This window comes from Lithobates pipiens, unplaced genomic scaffold (genome assembly GCF_037356315.1).
Source record: "Lithobates pipiens isolate NorthernLeopardFrog02 unplaced genomic scaffold, aLitPip1_a1.2 Scaffold_19, whole genome shotgun sequence".
In the NCBI taxonomy this organism is placed as follows: domain Eukaryota; kingdom Metazoa; phylum Chordata; class Amphibia; order Anura; family Ranidae; genus Lithobates; species Lithobates pipiens.
Window position 1 is genome coordinate 85239409 of NW_027507764.1, and position 13768 is coordinate 85253176.

General features: G+C 42.7%; 1 protein-coding gene across 1 annotated transcript in view; it reads right to left on the reverse strand.

Annotated features, from left to right (window-relative positions):
* Window positions 1-507: 507 nt before the first annotated feature.
* The window catches only part of MASTL (microtubule associated serine/threonine kinase like), a 53875-nt gene continuing 40614 nt past the window's right edge, over window positions 508-13768 (reverse strand). Inside the window, exons 10-12 of the mRNA XM_077491027.1 lie at window positions 4083-4196; window positions 3464-3565; window positions 508-953 (exon numbers count right to left, since the gene is read on the reverse strand). Of these exons, the coding sequence (XP_077347153.1) occupies window positions 796-953; window positions 3464-3565; window positions 4083-4196 (374 nt within the window). The 3' untranslated portion in view covers window positions 508-795. The remainder of the gene's footprint in view (window positions 954-3463; window positions 3566-4082; window positions 4197-13768) is intronic.

Here is a 13768-nt window from a genome sequence, read left to right on the forward strand (position 1 = left end):
ATTCTGGCTCCTGAGGGGGTTCATAAAGCAGGAATGTAAGTTATGTTGCGTTGGGTTCGTATGGCATTCGCCAACGCTCCGCTGCATTTGTCCCTGTATTTATAAAAGGTTCTGTGTATCTTTAGCAGGCTATGCTTGGCTTGAAATAAAGAGTGTTCCTTGATTTGTTCTCGGAGGCACAGGTGCTTTTAATCAGTCAGTCAATGGCTTGGTATTTTGGACAGCTATTTTATCCAAGAGAAATTCCCAAAACATGGCCTGTTGGGGGTACTTGAGGACAGGGTTGAGAACCACTGCTCTAGCATATATTACCTGACCAGAAGAAATCTCATCATTACAACGTGTATCAATTTTGTACTCTTGCAATGTGACATGTTATCCCTACGTGCCTTTTTCATAACAAAAAAAATAAAATAAAAAAAAATAATAATAATTAATAATAATAATAATAATAAATAATAATAATAATAATAATAATAATAATAATAATAATAATATAAGACCACATTTAAGAAATTATATTACCTTTAATTTTACATAAAGATTTACAAATTTAATAGATGCTTTAATGTAGGATGCAAACAGCAAGGACCCAGTCCAAGCAGGCAGAGTATGTATATGTACATGGAATGTGAGGCCAAGCTCACCTTAAATACGTCAAGTTCTGTACAGTGGGGGAGAGGGGGGACAATTTGGTTAAAAGCCAAACCAAGTAACAGATTTCATCTAAAAACACTAAAATATGGCAGTTCTCACAACAAAGAATGAAATGAAGGCAGCCCAGAGAGAAACAGCCTATAGACTGAATCCAGACACTTTGAGATCTTGTGCGTTATTCCTGGCGTCAAAGTACGTGGTGTCAGTTTCATCATCTGGCTGTGGTATAAAGGGCATTTCAAGGTTGTGCAAATTGTCCCAGTCAATGTCATGAAAAAGAGCATGAGCCCTCAGTTCTGTTAAAAAAAATAAAAATAAAAAAAAGACAAAAACACACATTTACATTATAAAAATACATATTATATTCTTCATCAATATGGCATTATCTATAGTACCACCTTTCTTTGGGAAGCATAGATGCTCCAACTGTCACCTATTTTATATATATATATATATATATATATATATATATATATATATATATATATATATATATATATATATATATATATAAATAAATCTTGATTCTCAGAAGTATGTTATACCATGGACAGGTTTTAAAACAATGTTCTCTTTGCAGTCTGTAAACTTGTAATTGCATTTCTCTCAACATTATTCCTTTCTTTCTATACTATGAGTTGATGGTCACTGAATATGCCTGAGGCTCCATTCACATCCAAGTGTACTGCAGCGACACCTGCTGCACCATGTTTTTTTGTGGCATGTTATTTTTTCCCAAGTGGAACCATTCATTTGACTGGGCTGCCTTCTGCTTCAAAAACATGCAAAAAAAAGCTCATGTACCAAGTTTTAGCAGATCCAGGCACGCTTGGTGTTGCAAAAAATAAATAAATAAATAAAATAAAAAAACACCCCACATTTGGGGTGCGATTAAGAAATAATGGCATCGCAAATGCATCCCATGTTTTGCCACAATTCTGGAATTGTGGGCAAAAATCGCACAATTCACACCTGAGTGTACGGGACTAGCAGGTGGAATGGAGCCTGAAGGTTCTCATGTATCCATGTCCATTTTGCGACATCTCCAAGCTGCTACTTCAATCCAATGATTGTCAGTAGTGTTAATTTTGGCAGCAAATTTTGATTTAGTTTTAGTCTGACTAAAATGGCATTTTAGTTTTAGTCCCATTTTAGTCTTCTGCAATCTTTAGTTGTATTTAGACGACTAAATCTCCAGTACATTTTAGTTGTCTAAAATCAAATGGGTGTAGTTAAATAGTAATGCATTATTTAAAGAGGGATTCCACCTACAAAAAAATTACAGCTGCTGACTTAATAAATGGGCACTCATCTGTTCCAGGGTCCAGCGATGTCGGCAGCCGAGGCCGATCGCTCGGCTGCTGCCATCGCCATTCTCTGTGAGGGAATCAGGAAGTGAAGCGTTGCGGCTTCACTTCCCGGTTCCCTACTGCGCATGCGCGAGTCGCACAGTGCAATGGGAATGGTCCGCGCTGTCTCTGGGACCCGTGTGTGTCCCAGCAGACAGCGTGGCGGGACAGGAAACAGCATAGACTCCCGTGGGAGTCTATGCCCGGAAGTGGGTGCAAATACCTGTCTTAGACAGGTATCTGCATCCCCCTCCCCCTGAAAGGTGTCAAATGTGACACCGGAGGGAGGGTTCTGATGAGCGGAAGTTCCACTTTAGGGTGGAACCCCGCTTTAAGCATTTCTCTACAATTTCCAAATTCATTATTTACTGCTGAAGTGAAAAAAAAAAATTATATGTTATTTATGGTATTAAGGTTTGCACTACAGACCGGTGTTAATTTTGCCATCAAATTTCAATTTAGTCAGTCATACTCTTGACTAAAATGCCATTTTAAATTTAGTCGTATATTAGTCATCTCAGTTGTTTTAGTTTGTCGTATTTTAGTCAACTAAAATAGTATTAAAGCGGAGGTCCACCCTAAAGTGGACCTTCCGCTCATTGGAACCCCCCCCCCCTCCGGCGCCACAATTGGCACCTTTCAGGGGGGAGGGGGGTGCAGGTACCTGTACAGTACAGGTATCTGCACCCACTTCCGGCATAGATTCTGCAGAAGCTACGCCCCTTTCCGCAGAATCTACGCCCCTTTCTGAAGGTCCCCCCGCTGCCTGCTGGGAAACACACGGATCCCAGAGACAGCGGGGACCATCCTTATTGCGCAGCGCGACTCCCGCATGCGCAGTAGGGAACCGGGAAATGAAGCCGCAATGCTTCACTTCCTGATTCCCATACCCAAGATGGCGGCGGCAGCACCCGAGAGACGATCGAGAGATCGGCTTCGGGTGCCGACATCGTAGGAGCGCTGGGCGGGTAAGTGTCATTATTTTAAAAGTCAGCAGCTGCAGTATTTGTAGCTGCTGGCTTTAAAAAAAAAAGTTTAGAGACAACGAAAATGTTTTAGTCTACAAAATTAACACCCATTGTCAGGAAGATACCCCAGCATTTATACCCCCACAAGTAGCCCAGGCACCGTAAACAAAGTACCATGGAATGTGTAGACATTGATTCTCCAAGAACAGAACAGGAGGGGTCAAAGTTGTGGAACCACTTTGCTCTGGATACATTAGTCCCATCCTTGGTGTCAGAAAGCCTGAATACGTTTTAAAATTAGGGTTGCACCAATATTGATACATATATCCACTGTATGTCCCTTGTGATGATTTTTAGGTTTTAAACTTTGGCTTCAAGTACCATTTCCATACTCTAGATCACCTGGAAAAGTATTGTGGGTAACTTGTACAGCTATAAAATCTTATCATCACAAAGTCCACAAATAGCAACGATGTAGGCAGACAGTACCTTTTAATCCAGCTCTCTTTGTGTTATCAAGGGTAAGCAGAATATTGATTGCACTGTGAGCATTGACAGAAAGGGTTTCATCATCTTCTGGCCAGGGGATATCTAAGAAAGTCAGAATATTTGGAATATAAAGTCTCAAAATTGTATCAAATTCTAGTATCAAAATAACTAGATTAAGAACACAGATGCTATATAACTATATAGAAAATGTAAATTACTGAAGAACTATTCAACAGCAGCCACCATAAAGGTGTCCATTATTATAAATTTAAAAAAATTGCTTCTTGGTTCTGGTTTAGCTTTGTTGCCAAGGCATTGACAATCGCCACATTTTTGGGTGCAAGTCATCTACCTACTATTTCCACGTCCAGTGAGATCCATCATTGGCCAGTAAGGAGCTCCCGCTAGAGAGAATAGAGAATGGGCAAGGCTTGTCCCAATTGGGAATGTCAAAATCAAGAAAACAAGGACTAAAAAAAAAGGGAATTGCCAGAACAGTCTTTATGGCTAATGAAGGCAATTGTGGTTATCTTGTGGTGCCACCTTTAAAAGGCAGCACTTTTAGTTTTACACAGCTTAAAACAGATGACATGTTCACTTGTGGAAATAAATCCAATACCTCTTTTTAAAATATTTTGAAACACTTGTGCTGGAGTCTCATCGTTAAAAGGGGGAATACCAGTCAGAAACTCAAACAGGCAAACGCCGAGGGCCCACCAGTCCACCGCAGGTCCTGAAGAAGACAAAACAATCAAATACAAAACAGTAGGCAAAAGATGAAGAAATCCTCCATGTAGGCCAAGTTAAAGTTCCAACTTAGAATGACATCAGCTTTTCAAACTGGAACATAAGACAAATTAAAGGGAAACTTTACCGATAACTTATCCAAAAAAAAAAAAAAAAAAAAAAGGGACGTTCATTAGCAAGGAACATACATTCCACATTAATAATGCTACCAAAAAAATAGGATTTTTATAACAGCTTACCTGTAAAATTATTTTCTTTGAGTACATCATAGGACAGAGAGCCTTAAGTATTGACACTGGCACAACCAATACAGGAAGTTGACTCCCCTATAAAACCCCTCCTCCTTCCAGGAGTACCTCAGTTTTTATAGCCAAGCAATATAAGCAATATACTTAACCCCATAAAAGTAGAGGGGCGGGACCTCTGTGTCCTATGATGTACTCCAAGAAAAGGATTTTACAGGTAAGCTGTTCCAAAAATCCTATTTTCTTTATCGTACATCATAGGATACAGAGCCTTAAGTATTTACTTAGTGGGACGTCCTATAGCAATGCTACTTGAGGGGAGGGCGAAACAACCCGCAAGGCACCCCCAGACCTTGGACTTATACTGCTGCCTGAAGCACACTGTGCCCGAAGGCGATATCCTCATTCCTTCTTAAATCCACTTGGTAACATTTTGTGAATGTATGGACCGAAGACCAAGTTGCAGCCTTGCAGATCTGAGCAAAGGAGGCCTGGTGACGCACTGCCCAAGAAGCACTAACCACTCTGGTAGAGTGCGCCTTAACTTAAATAGGGGGATGTTACCCCTTAAATCATAAGTTTGAATTATAACTTGCTGAATCCACTTAACAGTGGAGTTTGACGCTGCCTGTCCTTTTTTAGGACCTTCTGGCATAATAAATAAGACATCAGTCTTACAAATCTGAGCAGTTTTCTTTAAATAGATTTTCACTGCTCTCACTACATCAAGACAATGTAGCGATTTTTCTTCCCTGGAACATTTTTTTGGGGGAAAAACGATGGCAGGACAATATCTTCATTCAGAAGAAAGCCTGAAACCAGTTTTGGCAAAAAGCCTGAACGAGGGCGTAACACCACTCTGTCCTCATGAATAATCAAATATGGCTCTTTACAAGAAAGAGCAGCCAGTTCTGAAACCCTCCTTGCTGAGGATTTAGCAGCCAAAAATAGCAGCTTCCTAGTCAGAAGGGCTAAGGAAACATGCTATAATGGTTCAAATGGTGGTTTTTGAAACACTAACAAAACTAAAGTCAAGTCCCAAGGGGTTAAAGGTGATTTAACTGGCGGATTAATCCGCATCACCTGTTGCATAAAACCCCAGACTAAAGAATGCTTAGCAAACGATCTTTGAAATAAAACCGATAAGGCTGAGACTTGGCACTTAATAGTACCTGGCCAACTTCATATCTACGCCCAATTGTAGAAAGGCAAGGATTCTGCCTATATTATATCTCTGAGGGTGCCAACCCTTGGATTTACACCAGGAAATGTAAGCTTTCCAAACTCTAATATACAGCTCTGGTTTCCTTGCATTGATTAAAAGTTGAGATAACAGACCTGGAAAGCCCACGCTTCTTCAAAAAAATGTGGGTTTCAATAGCCAAGCCGTTAAATTTAGCGTTTGTAAAGTAGGATGGAATATTGGCCCCTGCAATAGCAGGTCTGGCCTTAGTGGAATAGGCCAAGGACCCTCCACTGCCATCTTTACGATCTCTGCATACCATGACCTTCTGGGCCATGCTGGTGCTACCAGAATTAACAGCTTTCTTTCCAGCTTGATCCTGCTGATCCCACGGAGTTACCAGCTTATCTGTTCTGTATGCGAGTGGATCCCTTGTTCTGGACACAAAGTTGACTAACTTCATGTTGAATCTGGATGCTAGAAGATCTAATGTCCAGAATCCCCCATCTTTGGCAAACAGCCTGAAACACTTCGGAGTGAAGAGACCGTTACCCTAGGAATAACTTCTGGCGACTTAGATAGTCCGCCTGCCAAATTTCTACTCCCGGAATGAAAACTGCCGATAGGGATGGGACATTCCTTTCTGCCCAAGTTAGGATATGGTTCACCTCTCTCTGAGCCGAGAGACTCTTGGTGTCCCCTTGGTGACTGATATAGGCCACAGCCTGGCATTGTCGGATTGAATCCAGACTGGACAATCCTTTAACCTGGAGGTCCAGGGTTTTCAGAGCCAGATGCACTGCCCGAATCTCTAGGATGTTGATGGGCAGTGCTCTTTCGAGTTTTGACCACTGTCCCTGGACAGTTGTCTCCTCTAGTACCACTTCAACTGTTTCCTCCGCAGAGGAGTAATCGGTTTGTTTTTCCCGATCGTTTGAGGGCAATACCTCATTCTGTCCCCACTGTTCCCTTGGTAAGGGGTTTGGAGTGGGAGAGAGGGATCTAGCATGCTTCTTATCCCCTTTAATGGAGGATGTGACTAAAGCTGCTAATCTTCCTTCTAAGCCCTGCAGGGCAGAGGAGAATGCATCTGCAGTCTCGTATACAGGGGCTGAAGTGTGAAAAGCAGTTGCACTACCAATTGCTTCCAATGACTTGCCATGTCAAGTATCTCCGGAGAGGATGACAATGTGGAGCCATGTCTGGAGTTCCCAGCTCCTGGGGGTGGTTTTGGTGCCTTAGTAGTAAGCCTTGAAGCAATAGTGCAAAAGCACAAAAAGCAAAAAAAGGTACTCTAAATGCCACGTACACACGATCCGAATTCGTCGGAAAAAGCTCTGATGGTTTTCCTGACGGAATTCCGACAGAATTCTGATCAAGCTGTCGTGCCTACACACGGTCACACCAAATTCCGATCGTTTAGAACGCGGTGACGTACAACACGTATGACAGGACTAGAAAAAGGTAGTTCAATAGCCAGTAGCTTCCGTCTTAGTTGAATCTGAACATGCGTGATTTGTGTGTCGGAATTGCATACACACGATCGGAATTTCCGATAGCATGTTCTCAATTTTCCCCAATGGAAAAACTATCAATTATTGGATGGTGGAAATTCGGACAGCTAAATTCCTATGGAGCATACACACGGTCGCATTTTCCAATGAAAAGCTCTCATCTGTCTTTTTCTGTCCGGAATTCCGATCGTGTGTACATGGCATTAGAACTGTTCTATTTATTTGAACAATAGTAGGAAAAACAGCGGTAGCATAGAAAGATCTAATGCTAAACAATACGTTTTTTTCCCTGTACTGCAAATGCTTGTGTAAACCCCTCACATGCACCAGCGCTTCTGTGTCCTGTGGCAGCCTTGCTTCAGCTTTGATAGACACTGCCCCCCCCCCCCCCCCCCCAGCTGCTGAGACACACGCTGTATTAGCACAGATTTAAACAGAGTCTATACACTATTAGTCCCTCTAGAGGAGTTTTTAAGACATTTTACATATAATATAAAGAAAAGTCATAGGTGGACTTTGCAGTTGCTATGCTTTCCTCTTACCTTTTCCTCGCTGCAGGACACTGCTGTAAACAGACAGATCCAAACTTTACCCATCACGGCAGGCAGCATGGTTAAACCTTCAAAGACTGGGGCCCTTTTAATAGGGGTTCCACTCCTTTGGACCATGTATAGCACCCCTCAGGACAGCTTTAGGTAATGTAGCAAGACCAAAAAGAGTCCAGCCCTCAAAGAGGAGCGTTACAGGCAAAACCTTGTTCTTCTATGCAAGGCCCGGGTACCATCCTGGAGCCGCAGTGGTGGAATGGATCCGGTTTTGGAGGCTTTTTAAATCCAGCATGGATCCCTCCTGGAGCTCCGCAGACCACAGCTTCAATCGTGCCAACACCTTTAGACACTGGCGAAAAAACGGAGGTACTCCTGGAAGGAGGGTTTATATAGGGGAGTCAACTTCCTGTATTGGGTGTGCCAGTGTCAACACATGAAGATAGCTATAACCCACTAAGTAAATACTTAAGGCTCTGTGCCTATGATGTACGATAAAGAAATAGCGTGTGCTGTAAATTGCTGGATTCTGCCATTTTTCTGAAGCCTAGAGCCCTTAAGCAGCACTAAATCTTTAGGCTGTCAACAGATAGGCCTTTAGTATCCGATTTTCAGCACAATGAAAGATGAAAAATGGAGAGCAGCCGGGCATGTGCAGAGCAGGGTGGGACAGTGAATCACTAGATTTTAAACAGTATAGGCACTTTTTGATGCTTTACATAACTATACCTGCAAAAGGGGCCACCCTGAAGTGATCCAGCAAGACTTAATTTTCTGACTAAAGTTCCACTTCAAGTCCTCATCTCTCTCTGACTATCAAACACAGAGACTGATCTAATAAAAATCAGGAGATACTTCCGTGCCTACTGATCCTACCCCATTACTGTATGGAAGGTTACCAATACCAGTCACCAGATTTTGACCTTGTGTACTTGGTAACTTCTAGTATGTATTGTTATAGGTTTTTTGTGGCTGTTCCAATGTCATCTGATGCAGCACACTTATCTACTAAAACGTGTACAGGATTATAAATGGTGTAGAGAAACTATTCGCCAATGTTAAAGGATAAATACATTTGCATTCAGAGTCAAATATTTCACTCTGAGATACAATTTGGTCTGGAAAAAAGAAAAAAAATTGCTGCAGCAGAGCCTTCACCCATAGGCTCCAATATCCTGTCTAAAATGTATAAAAAAAAAAAATATATATAAATAAAAAAAATAAATAAAAAAAAACACACCCCACACATTACAAGACCCACTCCACCAGCCTAGGCATACCATGCAGCATAATGAAGCCGATACTTGTGAGATGGCGAATACAAGCAGCTATGTTATCACCACCTAGTTGTTAGTGCTCAATTTAAATTCAAGTTACAGTAGTTGCAGTGGAGCTGAACTCAAAAGCAAAAATTTCTTGTCTTATTAGGAAATACCTAGAAATGTAAATTTGTACCCAAACAGGACCCTGAAAATCAAACTTGTGTCTTAAATTCCTTCTGGATAAACAGATATGCACTTCCCGATAGGCAAGCCTTCCCATTAGATTATATATATATATCTATCTTCAGTGTGAGATCATTTAGGGTAATGCTACCTCCATATTTGTAGTGAGATAATCTTTTGCACCCCTACCTCCAAATCTGTAGCGTGAAATTATCAAAGGCACTACTAACCACAATTATTAGTCTCACCACATTTTGGGATGTCACTACATATGCTGCTCACTGTTCTTGTTAGAGAGGAAGCTGCAATACAAAGATCTCCCCATTTGTGCCGTACTGCAGTTTCCTTCATATTCTCCCACCAGTCATGAGATCACCAGTCATCAGGGACAGCGGTAACAGACTTTAGGAAAGCCCAATCATTAACCAAGATGTCCTCCACACAGAGACAGTGTGTTTGAGAATGTGGAAGCATGGACTTCACTTTGCTCAACTTTGATGAAAGTCTTTACCTAGGGAATGTTCACTTTTCCTGTAAACAATCCTGGGTTGAAGGAGATGGTTAAAACTTGTCAAGGAACAGCTTTTCAGCTGGATACACTCCTAAAGTTATATTAAAAGAGAATTGTGGGATTTGTGATTTTTCTGGAATCGTACTTACCTAGGTGGATGCAGCAGCGGTCCGATACTGCATCTGTCCCCTGCCGGCTCTAACACTGAGAACCGAGTGATCAAACATCTGTCAGTCACTGGCTCCCTGCAGAACAAACTGCACTCCTGTGATCTACAGAAGTACAACCAAAACAAGCTTTGGCTGCAATTCTCCTTTAATAAAGTGATTGTAAGCATCTCTTTTTTAAATAAGGCTGCTTTCACACTGGGGCATCGGCATTAAATAGCTTACCGTCATTTTTGCTGAGGTTTTTGGCCGCTAGCAGGGGTTAAAACGACCCTCAAAGCGCCAATGCAGCGGTGGTTCAACAGTGCTGCTCTTTCATTTCAATGGGCAGGAGCGTTGTATACACCGCTCCTTCACAGCTCCAAAGATGCTGCTCGCAGGATTTTTTATTTTTTATTTTTTTTTAATGTCCTGCCAGCGCATCGCTTCAAAGTCCGAGGGCTTTCACACAGACTGCAGGGAAGCAGTTTTTCTGGCGCTATTTTTTGTCCAAAAGTGCCTGAAAAACGACTGTGTGAAAGGGGTCTAACGGATACGTCATACTTAACTGCTCCATGCAATGATTTTGTAACCCCGATCTCCTCTTCTGGGGACCCCTGTCATGTGCCTCCATAGCAAGCTGCTTGCTATGGTGACACACGTGGACTCAATTGCAAGCCACGCGCCGTGTGCCATTGACGCGCAGTTCGGCCCCACCCCCTACTGCCTGCTTACTGGCAGTGACTGACAGCAGCAGTTGCCAGGAGAAGGCTCCGGCTGTTGTCTTCATACCCAGTAAGGAGAAGAGCATGGAGAAGGTCGCTGCTCTCGGTCACAGCGATGGATCAAGATTGGGCTCAACCATAAAGGGGGGCTGGGGGGACTGCACATAGGGTTTTTTAATCTTAATGCAGAGCATGCATTAGGCCCCTTTCACACTGGGATGGTTTTCAGGCGTTACAGCGCTAAAAATAGCGCCTGAAAAAACCGGCCCCTTTCACTCCAGTGTGAAAGCCGGAGCGCTTTCACACTGGAGCGGTGCGCTGGCAGGACGGTGAAAAAAGTCCTGCTAGCTGCATCTTTGGAGCATCTTTTGAAATCAATGGGACAGCGCGGCAATACCGCCTTCAAAGCGCCACTGCAGCGGTGCTTTTAACCCTTTTTCGGCCGCTAGCGGGGATTAAAACCACCCCGACAGCGCCCGCAGACCGCCGCTAAAACGACGGTACAGCGCCGCTAAAAATAGCGGCGCTTTACCGCCGACGGCCGCACCGCCCCAGTGTAAAAGGGGCCTTAGGGTTATAAAAAAAAAAAAAAAAATCTACCTTTCCAACCACATTAACTTACTATACTCTGTTCACAGGAACAGTCATGTACCTCATTCTTGCCACATAGCCAATTTACAGCTATGAAAAAAAAAAAAAAAAAAAAAAAAAAAAAAAAGGAGTTGACATACTTACACCCAGGGGTTGTGTTTACTTTTGTGTAGAATATACTATAGATCTCACTTTTCTTTTCCAGTTCAGAATATAGCTTGTAATATGCTATGTTCTCCACACACGTTTACAATAAAATAGGGGTTTTGTACTCCATGTGAGTACAAGAAAAAAAAAGTCTTATTGTGAATACAAAAATCCTTTTTCTCCTTTTCATCCATTGAGGCAGACAGGAAGTCTACACTTTAAGGACATCCAAAATGCAGGCCAACTGAGGGGTTGTATTAGCAAACAACTTCTAAAAGGCCCAAAGTAAGCAAAAAAACGTATGGCCCGAGTACAGCTTAAGGAAGGACCAACACATAAACCTGGCACCGGATGAGGTTGAACCACCCCAGCTGGTAGGAGAGGGGCAGGAGCAGGTGGTAACTAATACAGGGAGATAAGCCACAAGACCAAGAAAATACTTACAAAATGAGAGCAGAATAACATGGTACACAAATTATACCATAGACTGTAATAAGGAAAACGGTTTTACCTGACCAAACCAAAACAATGAAAAACCAAACAGAATCAGAAAAGTGGCTTATCTAGCATATAGATGGCCCAGAGTATAATGCTTAATACCCTCCTCCAACTTGCAGTGCAGGGTCTGGAATGCACCTTGGTGCGTGGACTACTCCCTCATGTCCAGAAGCAACCAGTTGGGGGAAGAAGAAAAAAAACAAACAAACCCCACGTCCTTGAAGGACGCATAGTGGACGGGGTTAAAGCACAAGGTTTCCTCAGGATCCAAAACAACCTCTCATCACAGCAAGATCTCCAATTCTTCCTAATGGTGGAAGCACACCAGCATTGTCAACTGGTGTCCAAATTGGGGGACCAGTCCAAGGAATGATAGACGTAGGGGGAAAACAACCTGTCCGCCGGAATGTAGATCAGGAAACAAGAGAGTTTTCTCCAATGATAAGATCCTCCAGAAAATGGGAAGGGGAGCAGTCTTCACCAGCCCCAGGACAGAAAGATCTACAGCACAACTCCTACTGTAATCATACATAAAATAAAGAACTCAAAACCATATATGCTTAAACCTATTTACAAGTGCAGTGCCACACAAGCAAAAATTTACTACATAAAATGGTTATGGAATTTCACTTTTTATCAGTTCCAAGTGCTAGATTATATAAAACACTTGTTATCACTCTGTGCAAAAAATCTTCAGCGATTCACACCATTCCTTCTCCACTGCAGTGCTTCATTCATTCATTCACTCACTCTCACCTTAAAGTGTAATTCATCTTTACAGAAAATCTGTAAAAAAGTGACTTGACACCGGATCCCACGCCCCCATCCCCCAGTCCTCGCTGTTCTTGCCTACTGCAATCTTGATCCGCCAAGGCTCCCACAAGCTAATCCCGAGGTACAGGGTTTTGAAATCCCTGCTGTTTTCTCTCCCCTGTCCAGTGCTGCAAGGGCAGACCATTTTTGACTGGTCAGCAACACCCCCATGTGTAGATTTTTTTTCCCAGTGTGGGGGAAAAAAAAAAAAAAGGGTTTTATTTTATCCAGCATTTGGGACAGATATAATGGTTTATTTTGGAATGTTACTTTGTATATATTAATCTTGTTTGTGTGGCATTGCACTTGTGAATAGGTTTGTCAGCTTATATGGTTTTTGAGTCTTTTTTGTTTTATGTATGATTACAGTAGGAGTAGCATTGCATACATCTTTTATGTGTGAAACATGTTAGGGTGAGCTGGCTTTAGGTAAAAAGTACTTAAAGAGGAAGAAAACCCTAATTCCCTGCAAAGGTAAAGCATAATGGACTACTATGCATCGCATTGTAGCCCATTATGTGTCACTTAAATGACACAGGAGCCAGCAAAGTCACTGCTGTCCCCTTGTGTATGGAGCCTCCATCTTCTTGGTGGGTCTCACTGCTCCGGCGCGGTCATTCGACGGAGCCGCGATGACGTCACTCCCACGCTTTCGCAGGGGAGCCGCCACCCACGGCAGATCGCCGCTGACAGCGGTGCCTGTCTTTTGGCAAATATCTCCTAAACCGTGTAGGTTTAGGAGACGTTCCTTGGACCTACAGGTAAGCCTTAATCTAGGCTTACCTGTAGGTCAAAGTGGTTTGTAAGGCACTTTAAAAAGGCACTTTAACACCGGGGAAGCGCTTTAGTGTAGTTTTAGCAGAGATTTTCGGCCGCTAGCAGGGGGCTTTAAAACCCTGCTAGCAGCCAAAAAATGGTTAAAAGTGCCCGCAATGGCAGGGTGTGTTTCAGGAGTGGTGTATTCACTGCTCCCGCAATGCCCCAAGGATGCTGCTTGCAGGACTCCACCCCCGTTAGCAGGGGAGGCGTTTTTCAGGGGCTATTTTTAACCATTTAGTGCCTGGAAAATGCCTCAGTGTGAAAGTAGCCTAAGGGAGGAAGAGCTACGCAGGAGTTTAACATAATGGGGTGGATTTACTAAAAACGGCGAGTGAAAAATCTGGTACAGCTGTGCATGGTAGTCAGCTTCTAACTG